A 21,970-nucleotide genomic window follows, 5' to 3' on the forward strand; every position below is an offset into this window, starting at 1 on the left:
TTTAGTGACAACACCGCCTCCCGTCCCAGGGGCCACCCTGCTTTTGATCGGCTCCACAAAATTCGGCCCCTCATAGACCATTTCAACCAGAAATTTGCAGATATTTATACCCCAGAGCAAAACATCTGCATAGACGAGTCCCTGATACATTTTACCGGGCGCCTTGGCTTCAAACAATACATCCCAAGCAAGCGCGCCCGGTATGGGGTCAAATTGTATAAGCTCTGTGAAAGGGCCACAGGCTATACCCACAAATTTCGGGTCTATGAGGGAAAAGATCAGACCCTGGAGCCGGTCGGTTGCCCTGACTACCTGGGGAGCAGTGGGAAGACAGTTTGGGACTTGGTGTCACCCTTATTCGGCAAGGGGTACCATCTTTATGTGGACAATTTTTACACAAGTGTGGCCCTCTTTAGGCATTTGTTTCTAGAACGGATTGGCGCCTGTGGTACCACGCGAACTAGTCGCGCGGGCTTCCCCCCAACGGCTCGTTACCACCCGTCTTGCAAGGGGGCAGAGGGCCGCACTGTGTAATGAAGAACTGCTCGCGGTGAAATGGAGAGACAAGCGTGACGTTTACATGCTCTCCTCCATTCACGCAGACACGACAATACAAATTGAGCGAGCAACCCGTGTCATTGAAAAGCCCCTCTCAGTCCACGACTATAACCTCCACATGGGAGGGGTCGACTTCAATGACCAGATGTTGTCTCCGTATTTAGTTTCCCGATGCACCAGACGCTGGTATAAGAAGGTGTCTGTATATTTAATTCAATTGGCTCTGTACAATAGTTTTGTTCTCTACAGTAAGGCTGGGAGAACTGGATCCTTCCTCAAATTTCAGGAAGAGATCATCGAGAACCTCCTGTATACAGGAGGTTCCGTGGCCCCATCCACCAGTGTAGTTAGCCGTCTACACGAGCGACATTTCCCCAATGTCGTTCCTGGTACCTCAACCCAACCGTCACCCCGAAAAAGATGTCGTGTCTGTAGCAGGAGTGGAATAAGGCGTGACACCCGCTATTTCTGTCCTGACTGTCCGGACCACCCTGCCCGAACACACCAGTAAGCAAACACGTTAATGTTCAGTTAAAAAAGTTAAAGTTTATATGTTCTGTTGCAAAGTTAATAAAATTATTGCGTTGCGGCCTGGTTTTTTCTTTCTTTTTTTTTTTTTTTTTTTGTCTTTTTACCTTCCAGGTGGACCAACCGATCTACTAGCTGCAGCACCGATGTGCATTCTGACAGAAGCATTGCGCTGCTGTCAGATTACACGCAAGTCGGTGTATGCGGCGCTGCAAGACGGGATTTTCTCCTCTGCAGTGACAGATACGTTTGCCAAGGCATACGAGCTGAGGAGGAGGCGGCGTTCCTATGCTTTGGCAAACACTTATATATATATATATATAAAATAAAAAAATAAAAATCCCGGCAATGATTTATTCATCCACATCGATTGATGTGAATGGAGAAATCTGGTTTGCCAGGGCATACGAGCTAAGTGGGTATGGATGTAGGGCGGAGCTCCTATGTCCTGGCAGACGCCTTTCCCCTCCATTTTTTTTTTTTGGCAGAGATTTTTTCATCCACATTGATCGATGCGAATGAAGAAATCTGTGCCGTTCATTTTTTTCTTTCAGCCCAGGGGCTGAACGGAAAAAAAAATCTCATTACCTGTATGCTCAATATAAGGAGAATAGCAGAAACTCCTAATGCTGGCCATACATGTAATGATTGCGGAGACCCTCAAATGCCAGGGCAGTACAAACACCCCACAAATGACCCCATTTTGGAAAGAAGACACCCCAAGGTATTTGCTGAGGGGCATATTGAGTCCATGAAAGATTTAAATTTTTGTCCTAAGTTAGCGGAAAGTGAGACTTTGTGAGAAAAAAACAAAAAAAAAAAAAACAAAAAAAACAATTTCCGCTAACTTATGCAAAAAAAAAAAATTTTCTATGAACTTGCCAGGCCCCTCATTGGATACCTTGGGGTGTCTTCTTTCCAAAGTGGGGTCACATGTGGGGTATTTATACTGCCCTGGCTTTTTAGGGGCCCTAAAGCATGAGAAGAAGTATGGGATCCAAATGTCTAAAAATGCCCTCCTAAAAAGGAATTTGGGCCCCTTTGCGCATCTAGGCTGCAAAAAAGTGTCACACATCTGGTATCGCCGTACTCAGGAGAAGTTGGGCAATGTGTTTTGGGGTGTCATTTTACATATACCCATGCTGGGTGAGATAAACATCTTGATCAAATGCCAACTTTGTATAAAAAAAAAATTGGAAAAGTTGTCTTTTGCCAGGATATTTCTCTCACCCAGCATGGGTATAGGTAAAATGACACCCCAAAACACATTCCCCAACTTCTCCTGAGTACGGCAATACCAGATGTGTGACACTTTTTTGCAGACAAGGTGGGCAAAGGGGCACATATTCCAAAGTGCACCTTTCGGATTTCACCGGTCATTTTTTACAGATTTTGATTGCAAAGTACTTCTCACACATATGGGCCCCTAAATTGCCAGGGCAGTATAACTACGCCACAAGTGACCCCATTTTGGAAAGAAGACACCCCAAGGTATTCCGTGAGGGGCATGGCGAGTTCCTAGAATTTTTTATTTTTTGTCGCAAGTTAGTGGAATATGAGACTTTGTAAGGAAAAAAGAGAAAAAAAAAAAAAATCATCATTTTCCGCTAACTTGTGACAAAAAATAAAAAATTCTAGGAACTCGCCATGCCCCTCACGGAATACCTTGGGGTGTCTTCTTTCCAAAATGGGGTCACTTATGGTGTAGTTATACTGCCCTGGCAATTTAGGGGCCCAAATGTGTGAGAAGTACCTTGCAATCAAAATGTGTAAAAAATGGCCTGCAAAATCTGAAAGGTGCACTTTGGAATATGTGCCCCTTTGCCCACCTTGGCAGCAAAAAAGTGTGACACATCTGGTATCGCCGTACTCAGGAGAAGTTGGGGAATGTGTTTTGGGGTGTCATTTTACATATACCCATGCTGGATGAGAGAAATATCTTGGCAAAAGACAACTTTTCCCATTTTTTTATACAAAGTTGGCATTTGACCAAGATATTTTTCTCACCCAGCATGGGTATATGTAAAATGACACCCCAAAACACATTCCCCAACTTCTCCTGAGTACGGCGATACCAGATGTGTCACACTTTTTTGCTGCCAAGGTGGGCAAAGGGGCACATATTCCAAAGTGCACCTTTTGGATTTCACCGGTCATTTTTTACACATTTTGATTGCAAAGTTCTTCTCACACATTTGGGCCCCTAAATTGCCAGGGCAGTATAACTACCCCACAAGTAACCCCATTTTGGAAAGAAGACACCCCAAGGTATTCTGTGAGGGGCATGGTGAGTTCCTAGAATTTTTTATCGCAAGTTAGTGGAATATGAGACTTTGTAAGAAAAAAAAAAATATAAAAATCTTCATCATTTTCCGCTAACTTGTGACAAAAAATAAAAAGTTCTATGAACTCACTATGCCCATCAGCGAATACCTTAGGGTGTCTACTTTCCGAAATGGGGTCATTTGTGGGGGTTTTCTACTGTTTGGGCATTGCAGAACCTCAGGAATCATGACAGGTGCTCAGAAAGTCAGAGCTGTTTCAAAAAGCGGAAATTCACATTTTTGTACCATAGTTTGTAAATGCTATAACTTTTACCCAAACCATTTTTTTTTTTTGCCCAAACATTTTTTTTTTATCAAAGACATCTAGAACAATAAATTTGGCGAAAAATTTATATATGGATGTCGTTTTTTTTGCAAAATTTTACAGCTGAAAGTGAAAAATGACATTTTTTTGCAAAAAAATCGTTACATTTTGATTAATAAACAAAAAAAGAAAAAATGCCAGCAGCAATGAAATACCACCAAATGAAAGCTCTATTAGTGAGAAGAAAAGGAGGTAAAATTCATTTGTATGGTAAGTTGCATGACCGAGCGATAAACGGTGAAAGTAGTGTAGTGCCGAAGTGTAAAAAGTGCTCTGGTCATGAAGGGGGTTTCACCTAGCGGGGCTGAAGTGGTTAAAGGGTCCGGGAATAAAAAACTTTTCCCAGGAGCCTGCAGCCTGTCTCCACTATGAAAATAATCATACATATTGCAGCCAATAACTGGCTTCAGCAGTGACATGTCTCTTGTGAACACCAGTCATTGGCTGCAGAGGAGCAGATGATCATGCCCATGTTGGGGAGGAAGGAAAACAAGCCATGTACCAGAAGATGGACAAATGAGAGCGAGTGCGCAGGACTGGAACTCCAGGGAGCAGGTAGGTATAAATCTTTCCATAGCGGATGCCGGCTGCGGGCGCTTGTTTAAAGTTACTTATTCCCAGACAACCCTTTCATGCACGCACCGAGTACAGCGGCTACACTTTTTACCTCTCTTTTATTCCCATTTAGACTTGCGCGATTCTCTGCGTTTCCAGAGCTGTTCTAATATAGAGCTAATATAGAGAGCGGACAGATTCTTACAATTAAGTGTATAACAATGTTTTCCAGTTATTAAATGCAAAGTGCATAGCATATTTACTTACAGGAATTTAGAAAAACGTAGGAATTTCAACCATTTTACTACAATCAGAGCTGGATTCAGAACTTTGGCTTACCATCTCCACAGCCTTGGTATAGAATACCAGATCTGCATTCCAAATGACTTTTTACATGATTTTTTTTCTGCCGTTCATACCTTAAATGTGATTTCAGCTAAGCATCGTGTACATTTGATATAAAAACGAAAGATGGGGAGTCCCAAGTATTGTTCATTTTGCACTGTTTCCTTCCTGGCATTAAATTTTTTTCCTTTATATATATACTCTCCACATGTTTTACACCTATAATAGAGAAAGGTTAGTTAAAGATCATAATAGAATGGGTATTGTGGTTCAAGGATCTGTTCACCATAAAACTACAAGTAACATACACTATTTCAGTGGAAGAGAACTGACGATCATTTGTATCCGTTTACAGCTACTTTTTAGGTAAAAAATATCAACCACCACCCCCTTTTTCCCCCAGAGAGCTACCCGACATCTATGAGACATGACAGAATCATACAATAGCTGCATATTGTTCACCTATATATGCATCACAAATGCATTGAATTTCTGAATATGGAACCATCTTAAAGTGTACATAACCTTTTCTATACGGTAAGTTATTAAATCCTATTCTAAATGGCATAAGTTATTAATTTTTCTAACCTTTTTCCAGCGAAAGTCAAGTTCAAGTGCCTATTGGTTTTAGAATCTGTAGTCCCACACATTGCTGTATATGGGAAAACTGACTCTCCTGTGGCTCACTGATCGCTACTCCTGCCTGTGCCAGCACTGCTCTTTAAAAAGCCTGGCATAGATGGGCTCTGTCAGGCTTTAGCAGAGCGGGCACACAAGCAGAGGAGTGATGTAGTAAGCAGGCTATTAACAGAGTGGAGGGCGCGGGCACAGGGCAGGAGCTCACACAATACATTGCTCCTTCGCCTGTGCCCACTCTGCTAGAGCCTGACATAGCCATGTATGCCAGGCTTTAGTGGACTTAAAACAACGAAAAGTGAGGAGAGATTATTGATACCTCCCCTACGTATTCCCAAGTATATCCAAAACTAAACAGACCCCAGGAACAGGGTAAAGGAAAATAAAACGTAACTTTTAATACTAGGGTGCATTCACACGTCCGCATCCATTCCGTAATTTTGCGGAACAGGTGCGGACCCATTCATTTTCAATGGGGCCGGAATGTGCTGTCCGCATCCGCATTTGCGGATCCGCACTTCCAGATCCGCAAAATACTTAGAACATATCCTATTCTTGTCCGCGGACAACAAAAGGCATTTTCTATGAGAGAACCAGCGATGTGTGGTCCGAAAAATGCTTAATGCACATTGCATCCCCAAAACACATACGAACGTGTGAATTGACCCTTAATCGCATAAAACTATACCCACACCAAAAAGACATACAATATACAAATAATCCAACGTACGCCTGGCTGAGACAGTATGTAGCACACTACCCAAAGTGAATGGGACCAAAGAAAACAATGTAAGGGAGGAAAAAATATTAAAGGAACAATCTCGCCAATCCAGACGTGATGGATAGTTTGGAGGATGTGGATCGTTCACTGATCTGGTACCCCGGGGTGTGCTCTCTTGGCTACGTAGTCTGTACACAGCTGGGTGAATTAGTCCCTAGAAAGATGTTCCCGACATGCCACGTTTCGTTGGAATAACTCATCAGGGGAAACGGGCAATCTAAGGGTATGCGGAGTATATGGTAAGCTAAATACACAAAAAAGAACCTTGGGTAGCCTAAATTACTGGGTACAAAAAACTGCTGAGTACATCAGTTATGATGAATACAAAAGTATGCTGACTACATAGGTTATACTGAGTACATCAAACATAAACGAGGGGGCCCAAAAGTAGGGAAAACAAAGAAAGGACTAAGGGGGTAATTATACTGGGATTTGCCTAGCATCACAGAACATGAGCGCTCTCTCCTTCCCCCTGGTGCCGCTGCTGCCAATAAGAAGAGAGAGGGTTGGAGGAGGGGCAGGCCACCAATGAAAGTTCAAGGGAACCTGTCACCTAAAAATGCCTCCCAAACCACCAACATTACCTGAACCACTTTAACCCCGCTAGCTGAAACCCCCTTAATGACCAGGCCACTTTTTACACTTCTGCACTACACTACTTTCACAGTTTATTGCTCGGTCATGCAACTTACCACTCAAATGAATTTTACCTCCTTTTCTTCTCACTAATAGAGCTTTCATTTGGTGGTATTTTATTGCTGCTGACATTTTTACTTTTTTTGCTATTAATCGAAATTTAACGATTTTTTTGCAAAAAAAAACAGACATCCATATATAAATTTTTCACTAAATGTATTGTTCTACATGTCTTTGATTAAAAAAAAAAAAATGTTTGGGCAAAAAAAAAAAAATGGTTTGGGTAAAAGTTATAGCATTTACAAACTATGGTACAAAAATGTGAATTTCCGCTTTTTGAAGCAGCTCTGACTTTCTGAGCACCTGTCATGTTTCCTGAGGTTCTACAATGCCCAGACAGTAGAAAACCCCCACAAATGACCCCATTTCGGAAAGTAGACACCCTAAGGTATTTGCTGATGGGCATAGTGAGTTCATAGAACTTTTTATTTTTTGTCACAAGTTAGCGGAAAATGATGATTTTTTTCTTTTTCTTACAAAGTCTCATATTCCACTAACTTGCGACAAAAAATAAAAAATTCTAGGAACTCACCATGTCCCTCATGGAATACCTTGGGGTGTCTTCTTTCCAAAATGGGGTCACTTGTGGCGTAGTTATACTGCCCTGGCAATTTAGGGGCCCATATGTGTGAGAAGTAGTTTGCAATCAAAATCTGTAAAAAATTACCAGTGAAATCCGAAAGATGCACTTTGGAATGTGGGTCCCTTTGCCCACCTAGGCTGCAAAAAAGTGTCACACATCTGGTATCGCCGTACTTTGGGGTGTCATTTTACATATAACCATGCTGGGTGTGAGAAATATCTTGGCAAAAGACAACTTTTCCACTTTTTTTATACAAAGTTGGCATTTGACCAAGATATTTATCTCACCCAGCATGGGTATATGTAAAATGACACCCCAAAACACATTCCCCAACTTCTCCTGAGTACGGCGATACCACATGTGTGACACTTTTTTGCAGCCTAGATGCGCAAAGGTGCCCAAATTCCTTTTAGGAGGGCATTTTTAGACATTTGGATCCCAGACTTCTTCTCACGCTTTAGGGCCCCTAAAATTCCAGGGCATTATGAATACCCCACATGTGACCCCACTTTGGAAAGAAGACACCCCAAGGGTCTACGCAATCATTACATGTATGGCCAGCATTAGGAGTTTCTGCTATTCTCCTAATATTGAGCATACAGGTAATGAGATTTTTTTTTCCGTTCAGCCTCTGGGCTGAAAGAAAAAAATGAACGGCACAGATTTCTTCATTCGCATCAATCAATGTGGATGAAAAAATCTCTGCCAAAAAAAAAAAAAAAAAAAAAAAAAGGAGGGGAAAGGCGTCTGCCAGGACATAGGAGCTCCGCCCAACATCAATACCCACTTAGCTCGTATGCCCTGGCAAACCAGATTTCTCCATTCACATCAATCGATGTGGATGAATAAATCATTCCCGGGATTTATTTTTTATATACAAAGTGTTTGCCAAAGCATAGGAACGCCACCTCCTCCTCAGCTCATATGCCTTGGCAAACTTATCTTTTACTGCAGAGTAGAAATCTCGTCTTGCAGCGCCGCATACACCGACTTGCGTGTAATCTGACAGCAGCGCAATGCTTCTGTCAGAATGCACATCAGTGCTGCAGCTAGTCGATCGGTTGGTCCACCTGGAAGGTAAAAAAAAAAAAAAAAAAAAAAAAAAAAAAAGAAAAAACCAGGCCGCAACGCAATAATTTTATTAACCACTTGCCATCTGGGCCATTTGCCCCCTTCCTGACCAGGCCCAATTTTGCAAAACTGACATAACTCACTTTATGTGGTAATAATTTTGGAATGCCTTTATTTATCCAAGTCATTCAGAGACTGTTTTCTCGTGACAGATTGTACTTCATGATAGTCATCATTTTTTGTCAAAATATTTCACCTTTATTTATGAAAAAATCCCAAATTTACCCAAAAATTTGAAAAATTTGCAATTTTCTAAATTTCAATTTCTCTGCTTTTAAAACAGAAAGTGATACCTCAAAATATTTATTACTTAACATTCCCCATATGTCTACTTTATGTTGGCATCATTTTGGAAATGTCATTTTATTTTTTTAGGACGTTAGAAGGCTTAGAAGTTTAGAAGCAATTCTTCAAATTTTTAAGAAAATTGCCAAAACCCACTTTTTAAAGGACCAGTTCAGGTCTGAAGTCACTTCGTGGGGCCTGCATAGTGGATACCCCCATAAATGACCCCATTGTAGAAACTACACCCCTCAAGGTATTCAAAGCCGATTTTACAAACTTTGTTAACCCTTTAGGCGTTCCACAAGAATTAAAGGAAAATGGAGATCAAATTTTAAAATTTCACTTTTTTGGCAGATTTTCCATTTTAAATCAAATTTTTTCTTTAACACATCGATGGTTAACAGCCAAACAAAACTCAATATTTATTACCCAGATTCTGCGGTTTACAGAAACACCCCACATGTGGTCATAAACTGCTGTATGGGCACACGGCAGGGCGCAGAAGAAAAATAACTCCACATGGTTTTTTAGATGCCATGTCCCATTTGAAGCCCCCTGATGCACCCTTACAGTAGAAACTCCCAAGAAGTGACCCCATTTTGGAAACTAGGGGATAAGGTGCAAGTTTTATTAGTACTATTTTTGGGTACATATGATTTTTTGATCATTCATTATAACACTTTATGGGGCAAGGTGACCAAAAAATTGGTTGTTTAAGGCTACTTTCACACTAGCGTTCTGCTGTCAGCTCGTGAGCTCCGTTTGAAGGGGCTCACGAGCGGAGCAGAACGCTTCCGTCCAGCCCTGATGCAGTCTGAATGGATGCGGATCCGCTCAGACTGCATCAGTCTGGCGGCGTTCAGCCTCCGCTCCGCTCGCCTCCGCACGGCCAGGCGGACAGCTGAACGCTGCTTGCAGCGTTCAGCTGTCCGCCTGGCCGTGAAGAGGCGTGCGGATCCGTCCAGACTTACAATGTAAGTCAATGGGAACGGATCCGCTTGAAGATGACACCATATGGCTCAATCTTCAAGCGGATCCGTCCCCCATTGACTTTACAATGAAAGTCTGAACGGATCCGCTCAGGCTACTTTCGCACTTAGAAATTTTTCTAAGTTATTAATGCAGACGGATCCGTACTGAACGGAGCCTCCGTCTGCATTAATATGATCGGATCCGATCAAGCGCAAGTGTGAAAGTAGCCTTAGCACAGTTTCTATTTATTTATTTTTACAGTGTTCAACTGAGGGGTTCAGTCAAGTGACATTTTTATAGAGCAGATTGTTACGGACGTGGCGATACCTAATATGTATACTTTTTCTGATTTATTAAAGTTTTACACAATAATAGCATTTTTTTAAACCAAAAAAATTATGTTTTAGTGTCTCCATGTTCTAAGAGCTATAGTTTTTTTATTTTTTGAGAGATTTTCTTATGTAGGGGCTCATTTTTTGCGGGATGAGGTGAAGGTTTTATTAGTACCATTTTGTGGGACATACGCATTTTTGATCACTTGGTGTTGCACCTTTTGTGATGCAAGGTGAAAAAATGTCTTGTTTTGACACAGTTTTTTTTTTTTTACGGTGTTCACTTGAGGGCAATACTAAATATGTCTATTTTATTTTATTTTTTCTATTTTTAACATTTTTTTTATTCCTTACTTAGGGACTTTTTTTTTTTACATGCGAAACTTTTTTTTATTTTATTTTTTCAACCCTTTATTTATTTTTTATTTTACACTTTTCGTCCCCCATAAGGTCATACAAGACCTCTGGGGGACATTTACTTCACTGTTGATTTCTCCTGTAACTTGGGCTGACATAGTAGTCCCAGTTACAGTGGAAATACACCCCCCAGAAAGGCTGTACAGTGCAATACTGCGCAGTACAGCCTCAGAGCAGGGCTGATCGAGGTCTCTGAAAGACCTCACACAGCTCCTGCACTCTCCGGTCCCGGCGGTCACATGACGGCTGGGCCGGAACAGGAAGCGAATAGCGCTTCCTGCTCTGCATAGACAGCGCTCGGTGAGCGCTGTGTATGCAGCGATCCAGAAGGCAGGGACACCTGGGAACTGTCCCTGCCTTCTCTCTCAGCAGCTGCACGATTACCGTGCAGCTGCGATCTCTGAAAGGACGTTTTAAAACGTCCATTAGGAGATAGAGATCCACCTCCCGGACGTTTATAGTCTATGGGCGGACGTGAGGTGGTTAACTTTGAAACAGAACATATAAACTTTAACTTTTTGAACTAAACATTAACCTTTTTGCTTACTGGTGTTTTTTTTTTTTTACCTTTATAGATCAAACCTCTCCTTCCCCATGGGTCAATGTGCAAAGCGCAAATCGCCCAAAGATGTGGCGAAGTGCGTTATGCACTTTGTCCCAGGTGAAAGGAGACGTTTGCAGCAGCTGTATGTGAATGGGCCCTAATAGCCCTGTGTGCCTGTCCTGGTGAGATATGATCCCTATGCTAGGTGTACCTGTGTGTGGTACTTCCGGAAACACTCCCCTAAGCATAGGGCAGGGTGGTCAGGACAGTCAAGACAGAAATAGCAGGCGTCACGCCTTATTCCACTCCTGCTACAGACACGACATCTTTTTCGGGGTGACGGTTGGGTTGAGGTACCGGCAACGACATTGGGGAAATGTCGCTCGTGTAGACGGCTAACTACACTGGTGGATGGGGCCACAGAACCTCCTGGGTACAAGAGGCTCTCGATGATCTCTTCCTGAAATTTGAGGAAGGATCGTGTTCTCCCAGCCTTACTGTAGAGAACAAAACTATTATACAGAGCCAATTGAATCAAATATACAGACACCTTATACCAGCGTCTGGTTCTGCGGGAAACTAAATACGGAGACAACATCTGATCATTGAAGTCCACCCCTCCCATGTGATGGTTATAGTCGTGGACTGAGAGGGGCTTTTCAAGGACACGGGTTGCTCGCTCAATTTGTATTGTCGTGTCTGCGTGAATGGAGGAGAACATGTAAACGTCACGCTTGTCTCTCTATTTCACCGCAAGCAGTTCTTTGTTACACAAGGCAGCCCTCTGCCCCCTTGCAAGACGGGTGCTAACGAGTCGTTGGGGGAAGCCCGCGCGACTAGTTCACGCGGTGCCACAGGCGCCAATCTGTTCTAGAAACAAATGCCTAAAGAGGGCCACACTTGTGTAGAAATTGTCCACATAAAGATGGTACCCCTTGCCGAATAAGGGTGACACCAAGTCCCAGACTGTCTTCCCACTGCTCCCCAGGTAGTCAGGGCAACCGACCGGCTCCAGGGTCTGATCTTTTCCCTCATAGACACGAAATTTGTGGGTATAGCCTGTGGCCCTTTCACAGAGCTTATACAATTTGACCCCATACCGGGCGCGCTTGCTTGGGATGTATTGTTTGAAGCCAAGGCACCCGGTAAAATGTATTAGGGACTCGACTCGTCTACGTTTTGCTCTGGGGTATACAAATCTGCAAATTTCTGATTGAAATGGTCTATGAGGGGCCGAATTTTGTGGAGCCGGTCAAAAGCTGGGTGGCCTCTGGGACGGGAGGTGGTGTTGTCGCTAAAGTGCAGGAAACGCAGGATGGTCTCAAATCGTGTCCTGGACATAGCAGCAGAGAACATGGGCATGTGATGAATTGGGTTCGTGGACCAATATGACCGCAATTCATTCTTTTTAGTTAGACCCATGTTGAGGAGAAGGCCCAAAAAAATGTTAATTTCGGAAACTTGGACTGGTTTCCACCGGAAAGGCTGGGCATAAAAGCTTCCCGGGTTGGCGGTTATAAATTGTGTGGCATACCGATTTGTTTCTGCCACAACTAAGTCCAAGAGCTCCGCAGTCAAGAACAGCTAAAAAAATCCCAGGGCCGAACCGATCTGAGCTCTCTCAACCCGAACTCCAGACTGGGCGGTGAAAGGGGGAACTACAGGTGCGGCTGAAGTTGGGGGCTGCCAATCAGGGTTTGCCAGCACCTCAGGGACTCTAGGGGCTCTACTGGTCTGTCTGAGCGGTGGCTGTAACGGGGGAACTAATGCATGTGCCACTGTACTAGCTTCAACTGCCCTTCTGGTGCTCGCCACTTCACCATGTTGTACGGCAGTGCTGGTACTAGGTCCAGGATGGGCTGCGCTGCTGGTGTATGCCTCACCACGTAATCTGACAGTGCCATCCCCACTCTGCTGCCCTTGAAGCAGATCCTGCGCAACCTGTGGTCTAGCAACACAGGGCCGGGTACGCCTGGTGGTATCAGGGACCTCAACCTCATCGTCCGAACTCTGGGTCAGACTGCCAATGCTTTCTACAGGTTCCCATTCCTCATCCGACTGGGTCAGAAGCCTGTAGGCCTCTTCAGAAGAATACCCCTTACTTGCCATTTGGTCAACTAAATTTAGGGGGTATTCCCTGAGACTACTCAAGAAAAAAAGCAAGCCCGTCTTACAAATGGGAGGCTAGCGAAGTACCGGAATCCGCTGCGATTGATAAAAAATATCAAAACTGATTTTTTTTTTTTTTTTTTATCGCCGCAGCGCTTGCGTAGTGATTGCGCAGTGATAAAAAAATTAACAACAATTTTGTCACGGCCGTGGGTGAACGCACGTGTGGGTGACCGATCAGGCCTGATCGGGCAAACACTGCGTTTTGGGTGGAGGGTGAACTAAGGTGACACTAATACTATTATAGATCTGACTGTGATCAGTTCTGATCACTTACAGATACTATAAAAGTACAAATCACAGTAATGATTTAGAAATAAATATGTTGTAGGAACAAATTAAACTGTATCACTGATTAGTTATCCTACTTTAAAACTTAGCTTTTATCAGATATTATATATAAAATATATGTCCCACAGTAATAATGATGACTGCATGAAACGGAAAACATTCATAACTATACTCAGACATCAATTATTAGGTACTGCGTATGTGCATGTAACACATAATTTTATGCACACACATACGTAGTCCTATCATATAGATATAATACAATGGTATGACCAATTATTATGATCCCCACTCACGGTTTGTTGCATGGGCCAGGTGTCGTCAGGATATTCCGACCGTATGCGTGATCAGGGGGTCTGGGGTGGTTACCGTTGTATACTGAAAAAAATGGTTCCAGATAAAGTTCAATTCCTGAGTAGTTTGAAGTAGTTGGTCAGGCAGGTGGGAGAATGTCCCTGATAGACTGTTGTTCTCCTGCCTAAAAGCGGAGAGGTCTCCCGCCTAAATGCGGGAGAATCACCCCCTGCGGAGCGACCCCACTTCTCGGTGGCTTTCCCTGTTATTCTGACCCTATTGTTGTCTTCCAATGCTGTCCTGTTACGATGTTTCTTTAGATGGTATTTCCCTTCTTTCAAAGGTGTTTCCCGACGCGTTTCCTCTGCCAGGTGATGCTAGCAGATTCATCAGGGGTGAAGTAGGTAATTTGGATGGTATAATAACCATTAGCACAATCGCTTTTGTGGTGGTATCCCAGCTAGATTGCAGTCCAGAGTGAATGTCTGTAACTGCCCCCTTAAATATACCGTTATATCACGTCTAATTGTTGTGTTAATAAACACATACTATAAAAGTACCAATGCTGATTAGCGATACGCTAATCAGCGAATCAGTGACTGCGGTGCGGTGGGCTGGGCGCTAACCGACGTTAACTACCTAACAAAGGGGACTAAACTATCCTAAAACCTAACCGTCAATACTAGTAAAAAGTGACAGTTTACACTGATCACTTTTTTCCCTTTCACTAGTGATTGACAGGGGTGATCAAGGGGTTAATTGGGGTGATGGGGGGTGATCTGGGGGCTAAGTGTAGTGTTTGGTGTACTCACTGTGATGTGTGCTCCTCTGCTGGGACCAACTGACGAAAAGGACCAGCAGAGGAGCACAGAAGCCATTTAACACCTTATATTTATAAATATAAGGTGTTATATGGCTTCCGATTCGATTTTTTAAAAGTCACAAGCCTGCCAGCAATGATCATTGGCTGGCAGGCTGGTGACGAACTTCTCCTGTAACAATTCCCAGCCCGCACTGCGCATGGGAATTGCACGTCTCGCGAGAGGACGCATCGGCGCGTCCAGGAGGAATAACAGGGCCGCCGCCAGGACGCAATCCTGCATGCGGCGGTCCTGAGGCGGTTAAGGACCAGTTCCAGTCTGAAATCACTTTGTGAGGCTTACATAATAAAAACCACCCACAAATGACCCCATTTTAGAAACTACACCCCTCAAGGTATTTAAAACTGATTTTACAAACTTTGTTAACCCTTTAGGTGTTCCCATTTTGGAAACTATGGGATAGTTTGTTGGAACTATTTTTAGTTGCTCTATATTACATTTGTGGCAAGGTTACAAAAAATAGAAATTTTATCACCACCTAAATGGTTAAAGTTTGTAAAATCAGTTTTGAATACCTTAAAGGGTTTCTATCACCAGAAATACTGTTATGTAGCTGACTGACATTAGCGATGCGGCCATGTCAGCACTACATAACAGTATGTTTCTAACGTTAGTCCCTGCAGCCGTTATTGTTAAAAATACACTTTTATTATATGCTAATGAGCCTCTAGGTGCTATGTGGGCGTAAAATCAGCACCTAGAGGCTCCGTCCACTCACCCTGTATTCCGCCCAGGTCCAGTGTTGTGCCCGCCCCGCTCCTCTTGATTGATGCCACTGTTCACTGCATCGTTGGCAAAATCCCGCGCCTGCACCGTTCACTTCTGCCTTCGGTGCAGGCGCAGTGAGTGAATGATGCGATCCTGGTGCCGGCTTCCTCACTGCGCCTGCGCCGACTACGTCACAGTGAGGACGCCGGCATCAGGAGAGCGGCCTTCACTCACTGCGCTTGCGCCGAAGACCGAAGTGAATGGCGCAGGCGCGGGATTTCGCCAACTATGCAGGGAACAGTGGCATCAATCAAGAGGAGCGGGGCGGGCACAACACTGGACCTGGGCAGAATACAGGGTGAGTGGATGGAGCCTCTAGGTGCTGATTTTACGCTCACATAGCACCTAGAGGCTCATTAGCATATAATAAAAGTGCTTTTTTTTTTTTTAACAAAAACGGCTGCAGGGACTAACGTTAGAAACATACTGTTATGTAGTGCTGACATGGGCACATCGCTAATGTCAGTCAGCTACATAACAATATTTCTGGTGATAGAAACCCTTTAAGGGGTGTAGTTTCTTAGATGGGGTCCCTTTTATGGAGTTTCTACTCTAGGGGTGCATCAGGGGGGCTTCAAATGGGACATGGTGTCAAAAAACTAGTCTAGCTCAATCTGCCTTCCAAAAACCATATGGCTCCTTTCCTTGTGCGCCCTGCCGTTTGGCCATACAGCATTTAACCTCTTACGGACTCAGCCCTATTTCACATTAAGGACTTGGCCATTTTTTGCAAATATGACCAGTGTCACTGTAAGTGCTGATAACTTTAAAACGCTTTGACTTATCCAAGCCATTCTGAGATTGTTGTTTCGTCACATATTGTACTTCATGACACTGGCAAAATGAAGTAAAATAAACCAACCATTTTTATTTATAAAAAAAATACCAAATTTACCAAAAATTTGTAAAAAAATTGCAAATTTCCAAGTTTCAATTTCTCTACTTTTATAATACATAGTAATACCTCCAAAAATAGTTAATACTTTACATTCTCCATATGTCTACTTCATGTTTGGATCATTTTGGGAATTCAAAACTGCTTTGACAAACGTCGTTAACCCTTTAGGTGTTCCACAAGAATTAATGGAAAAATAGAGATACAATTTCAAAATTTCACTTCTTTGGCAGATTTTCCATTTTAATAATTTTTTTCCAGTTACAAAGCAAGGGTTAACAGCCAAACCAAACTCAATATTTATGGCCCTGATTCTGTAGTTTACAGAAACACTCCATATAGGTTGTAAAACGGTTTACGGGCACACGGCAGGGCGTAGTAGGAAAAGAATGCCACACGGTTTTTAGAAGGCAGGTTTTGCTGGACTGTTTTTTTTTTTTACACCCATGTCCCATTTGAAATCCCCTGATGCACCCCTAGAGTAGAAACTGATTTTACAAACTTTGTTAACCCTTTAAGTGTTCCTTAAGAGTTATTGGAAAATGGAGATGACATTTCAAAATAAACATTTTTTGCTACTTTGCCTCACAAAAAGTATAATATAGAGCAACCAAAAATCACCCTAAAATAGTACTAACAAAACTGCCACCTTATCCCGTAGTTTCCAAAATGGGGTCATTTTTTTGGAGTTTCTACTCTAGGGGTGCATCCGGGAGCTTCAAATGGGACATGGTGTCTAAAAAGCAATCCAGCAAAATCTGCCTTCCAAAAACCAATAGGCGTTCCCTTCCTTCTGCACCCTGCTGTGTGCCCGTACAGCAGTTTACGACCACATATGGGGTGTTTCTCTAAACTGCAGAATCAGAGCAATAAATATTGAGTTTTGTTTAACTGTTAACCCTTGATTTGTTACTGGAAAAAATTTATATAAATTGAAAATTTGCCAAAAAATTTTAATTCTGAAATTTCATCTCCATTTGCCAATAACTCTTGTGGAACACCTAAAGGGTTAACGACGTTTGTAAAATCAGTTTTGAATACCTTTAGGGTGTAGTTTCTTAGATGGGGTCACTTTTTTTGGAGTTTCCAATCTAGGAGTGCATCGGGGGGCTTCAAATGGGACATGGTGTAAATAAACCAGTCCAGCAAAATCTGCCTTCCAAAAACCACACGGCGCTCCTTTCCCTCTACGCCCTACCATGTGCCTGTACAGTAGTTTACGACCACATATGGGGTGTTTCTGCAAACTACAGAATCAGGGCAATAAATATAGAGTTATGTTTGGCTGTTAACCCTTGCTTTTTTACTGGAAAAAAAATTAAAATGGAAAATTTGGCAAAAATTCGAAATTCTGAAATTTTATCTACATTTGCCAATAACTCTTGTGGAACACCTAAAGGGTTAACGACGTTTGTAAAATCAGTTTTGAATACCTTGAGGGGTGGCTTATATTATGTAAGCCTCACAATGTGACTTCAAACCTGAATTGGTCCTTAAAAAGTGGTTTTTGAAAATTTCTGAAAAAGTTCAAGATTTGCTTCTAAACTTCTAAGCCTTGTAACGTCCCCAAAAAATAAAATGTCATTCCCAAAATGATTCAAACATGAAGTAGACATATGGGGAATGTAAAGTAATAATTTCTGTAGGTATTACTATGTATTATAGAAGTAGAGAAATGGAAACTTGGAAATTTGCTAATTTTTCCAAATGTTTGGTAAATATGGTATTTTTTTATGCAAAAAAAAAAATTACTTTTTTGACCCAATGTTAGCAGTATCATGAAGTACAATCTCAGCATGGCCTGGGTAAGTAAAAGGGTTTTAAAGTTATCACCACATAAAGTGACACTGGTCAGATTTGTAAAAAAGTGCCTGGTCCTTAATGTGAAAATGAGCCCCGGTCCTTAAGGGGTTAGAGGGGCAGACCCTGTTAACGGGGCAGCCACCGTGAAAGTCCCTGTTAACGGGGCGGCCACCGTGAAAGTCCCTGTTAACGGGGCGGCCACCGTGAAAGTCCCTGTTAACGGGGCGGCCACCGTGAAAGTCCCTGTTATTTAATATAAAATTGCAATAAATAAATACCCGAGCCACGCCGGGTCATCAGCTAGTAGGTATATAAAAATAAATTAATAAAAAAATAATTTAATAGCACTGACTGGCACTCTATATGTGTGGAATCAAACTACAATATACGGTATATACGTGATCACACTAATTTAATGTCAAAAAATGGAAATAAAAATAAACAGCTGCGTAAAAATCACAATAAAATAAAACCACAATTGCAAAGCATATGTTATTGAATAAATAAAAGTCTAAAGTTTGGATAAGAGGACACCTGTAAAGCAAAAGTGTACAGTTCCTTGAAGCACTGAAACAAAGTTCCTTTCAATCAAACTAGAACAAGTTTGTGTATTGTCCTTGTATAATACATAAAGTGCAATTGCTTCCACTAAATAGATGCTGCTTTGTTTTATGATTGTGCCGTCTTGTGAAGACGAAAAAAATAGTCCTTGTTGTATTGATACTGAGTATCTGGACCCAATTTCCGCAGGCAATTATGAATAAGGTACTGCTTTTGCGTTGTATAAAAGATAAGGTGGGTCTTACCTTCTCCTAGTAGATTACGGTTTAGTGTATTCGATATTTCGGCTTATGTACCCAGTGTTAAAAATCGCTGCTGTATAACTTATCCCACCTGCTGCAGCAGACGCTGGCGTGTCATGTGATCAGCAGTGGGATTCCAACTTGTGTCGCACAGCAAAGTATCGCGGGAACTGATGCCGTGAATTGGATGAAAAATTTATCTTTATCAGACTTGTGTAACCATCTGTATAGAGGCCTCTTTCAGTCTGTTGGGAGTTCTCAGCTATCACGCCAGACGCGTTTTGGGGACCTCTTACCCCTTCCTCAGTGGCAGCCACTGGCATTAAATTAGTGTGATCACGTATATACTGTATATTGTAGTTTGATTCCACACATATAGAGTGCCAGTCCGTCAATATTTTCTACTGTAAGGGTGATACAGTCATTTGGACTAGAGCACCTGCTTCATGACCACATAGGAGTGAGCTATTCCCATTATCTTTTTTTAGGTATATAAAAAGGTTTAGAATAGATCTGTGTGATTTACATCAAATAATGTCTAGTTTCTGCTGTTAGCTACTGAAGAATTGGGAAGTTATGTGGGGGTTTTTTGTTAGTTTTTTTTTTTTTACACGGACCAATAATCGGGCCAGTTATTGGGGATTAGTGTTTGTACATACACTCGTTTGTGACAATTGGTCTCTGGGTCCATGGGAGGTACAGGGCTGGTTCTAAGTTTGTTAGATAGAAACTGTCATGTACTATATGATAATCGTGGGATAAACCCTTTAAGACCACTTCCATGAACAGCTCTCAGTACACAGAGGAGGTGTTATTAGTGATTGGTAGCATTCTCTGTATAAGACTGTATACATAGATGCCTGTCAGTCACTGTTCAGGGGATGGTCTTAAAGGTGTTGTCTCACCTCAGATATTGGTGGCATATCGCTGGGAGACTGCTGCAGGTCCCAAGTCTAGGACACCTATCTCCAGAACGGGACCCTGAAAACTTTAGGCATATCCCAGCTACATGTCACCAATATATGAGGCGAGACAACCCCTTTAAATTGAGAAAAAGACATAGTTTTGCTTAATGATTTCCCATAAAACTATACATCAATCTGCTGAGCTCCCCTGCTTTTTAACCCCTCCCCGACTGCCCGGAACTTTAAATATGGTTTTTATTTATTTTTTTCAGTATAAGAATGCAAGAAAAACTAAACATATGTGGTACTGCCATAATCATACTGACCTGGAGAATAAAAGTAACTGGTCAGTTTTACCGTATAGGGCAAATCGTAAAATCAAAGCCCATAAAACTGTTGCGGATTTGGAATTTTCCGGCTCCTCACTATATTGTACGTAATATTAAGTGGTGGAATTAGAAAGTGCAACTTGTCCTACAAAACCAAGCCCTCATAAGGCTATGCTAACAGTAAAATAAAAATAAAAAGTTACAGCCCCAGAAAGGTAGGGAGTTAAAACGCAAATGCAAAAACCAAAAAACCTCCGGGGCTGAAAGAGTTAACTCGCTGCTTGCTGAGTGCTTTGCATTTTGTGGAGAGAGGTCATCTTTAACACTGTACGCTATACTAAAACATAGAACCATACCACGGTAAAACTCCTGTCAGCGACAGCGGTTCAGTGTACAGATATCATGTAAAAGAAATCTTCCGTAGAGATACCACAGAATGGTTACACCTGTTCCACATGCTTACCTCATGTTGAATGGAGCCATTAGACGCACCACATACTGACGGTCTTTGGGAAGTTTTAATTTCGGGATTTTAGATGGATCAAAATCCGGGGGATAATATTTCTAACAGTGAAAAAGAAAAGTGGACGTTAGTATTTATCTCTAAAAGATCTTGGTTGTGCAAAGTAATATACAGGCAAGAATCACATCATCAGGGGCACTGGTCCCAGCTGATGTACAGATCCTACATGGTGTAAGAAGAGGCGCAGACATCTTTTGCCTGTCCCTGGGCCATAAAATAAAATTACCCCATCTAGGAGCCATGCACCCTCCAGCAAGCCATATCTGCTTTCCAGAAGTGCAGAAAGTCTCAAATATTTGCACTTAAAACTTTTCTATGGCAGTTTTCTGCTGTAAAGTAATGGATGAACCTCTCCACACCTCACACCTGATTGGATTCTGCACATATCCTTGTTGGGAGACTTCCCTCCTGTCCACCAGTGGAGGATCAGGCAGTCCTAGCAGTTGGACCCTTAGGCAGCAGTCTACTCTGGTTAGTAATAAGTGTGGAGGGGGTCTATATGATGTGATTAGTTGGCAAATGTAAATTGTGGGAAACCCACCTTCACCCAGTACAGGGCATTGATGCCACCCCAGGAGAGATGAACGAGCAAACAGTAAATTGCCCTCATACAGTGATATAGATACCATCACACAGAGGTACCACACAGCAAAAACGCTCATCATGTCCTAATCGGCCACTGCAGAGTCCCTTTCACTGTATCACATGGCGCTCGTGTGCCCGAACTGCAGGGCCGCTACCCTCATTCTCACAGCACCAAACTTACATTTAGAACTTTACGCTCCGACATGATTACGCTTCTAGATTTCCGTCGCAGGGAATAATACGGTAATGCATAAATCACATGTGACCGCCTGACGTCACAGAGTCACGTGACATTCTCAAGTCACGTGGGTGGCTGTGACACAGATGCCCTAGTGATAGGAAGGAATCGCGGCTCCTAGCTGTGTGATCCGGCCGACACCGGCTCATTTAGCCCTCTACGACTCCCTATTTAGTATTATTACACACGCTGCCCTCTCACTTTTAAGAGGGGAAAAAAGGGCAAATAATTCGAAAATCGGCTCTGCTCTCAGATGACAGCTGGCTCAGCAGGAAAAAGTACATCTATTGCCTGCTGTTGATTTAAATAGGGGTTTTGGGGGGCATATATTTGGTGTTGGTGGTGGGAGAGAGAGATGACAAAGTGTGTGTAGGGTTGCCACCTTTCCCAACAAAAACATATGGCCAAGGTAAACCACACTCCATAGGGGGTGTGGTTGTGGGACGTGGCTTAACATGGGGTGTTAAATCGCTC

General features: G+C 42.5%; 1 protein-coding gene across 2 annotated transcripts in view; it reads right to left on the bottom strand.

Annotated features, from left to right (window-relative positions):
* Window positions 1–21,524, bottom strand: part of YJU2 (YJU2 splicing factor homolog) — a 52,267-nt gene extending 30,743 nt beyond the window's left edge. For both annotated transcript variants that reach the window (XM_044306731.1, XM_044306723.1), the window contains exons 1-3: window positions 21,440–21,524; window positions 20,614–20,714; window positions 4,710–4,854 (exon numbers count right to left, since the gene is read on the bottom strand). In XM_044306731.1, coding sequence (XP_044162666.1) covers window positions 4,710–4,854; window positions 20,614–20,714; window positions 21,440–21,463 — 270 coding nt within the window. In that variant the 5' untranslated portion in view covers window positions 21,464–21,524. The remainder of the gene's footprint in view (window positions 1–4,709; window positions 4,855–20,613; window positions 20,715–21,439) is intronic.
* Between the last annotated feature and the right edge of the window lie 446 nt (window positions 21,525–21,970).

The sequence above is a fragment of the Bufo gargarizans genome, chromosome 1 (assembly GCF_014858855.1).
Source record: "Bufo gargarizans isolate SCDJY-AF-19 chromosome 1, ASM1485885v1, whole genome shotgun sequence".
Classification (NCBI taxonomy): domain Eukaryota; kingdom Metazoa; phylum Chordata; class Amphibia; order Anura; family Bufonidae; genus Bufo; species Bufo gargarizans.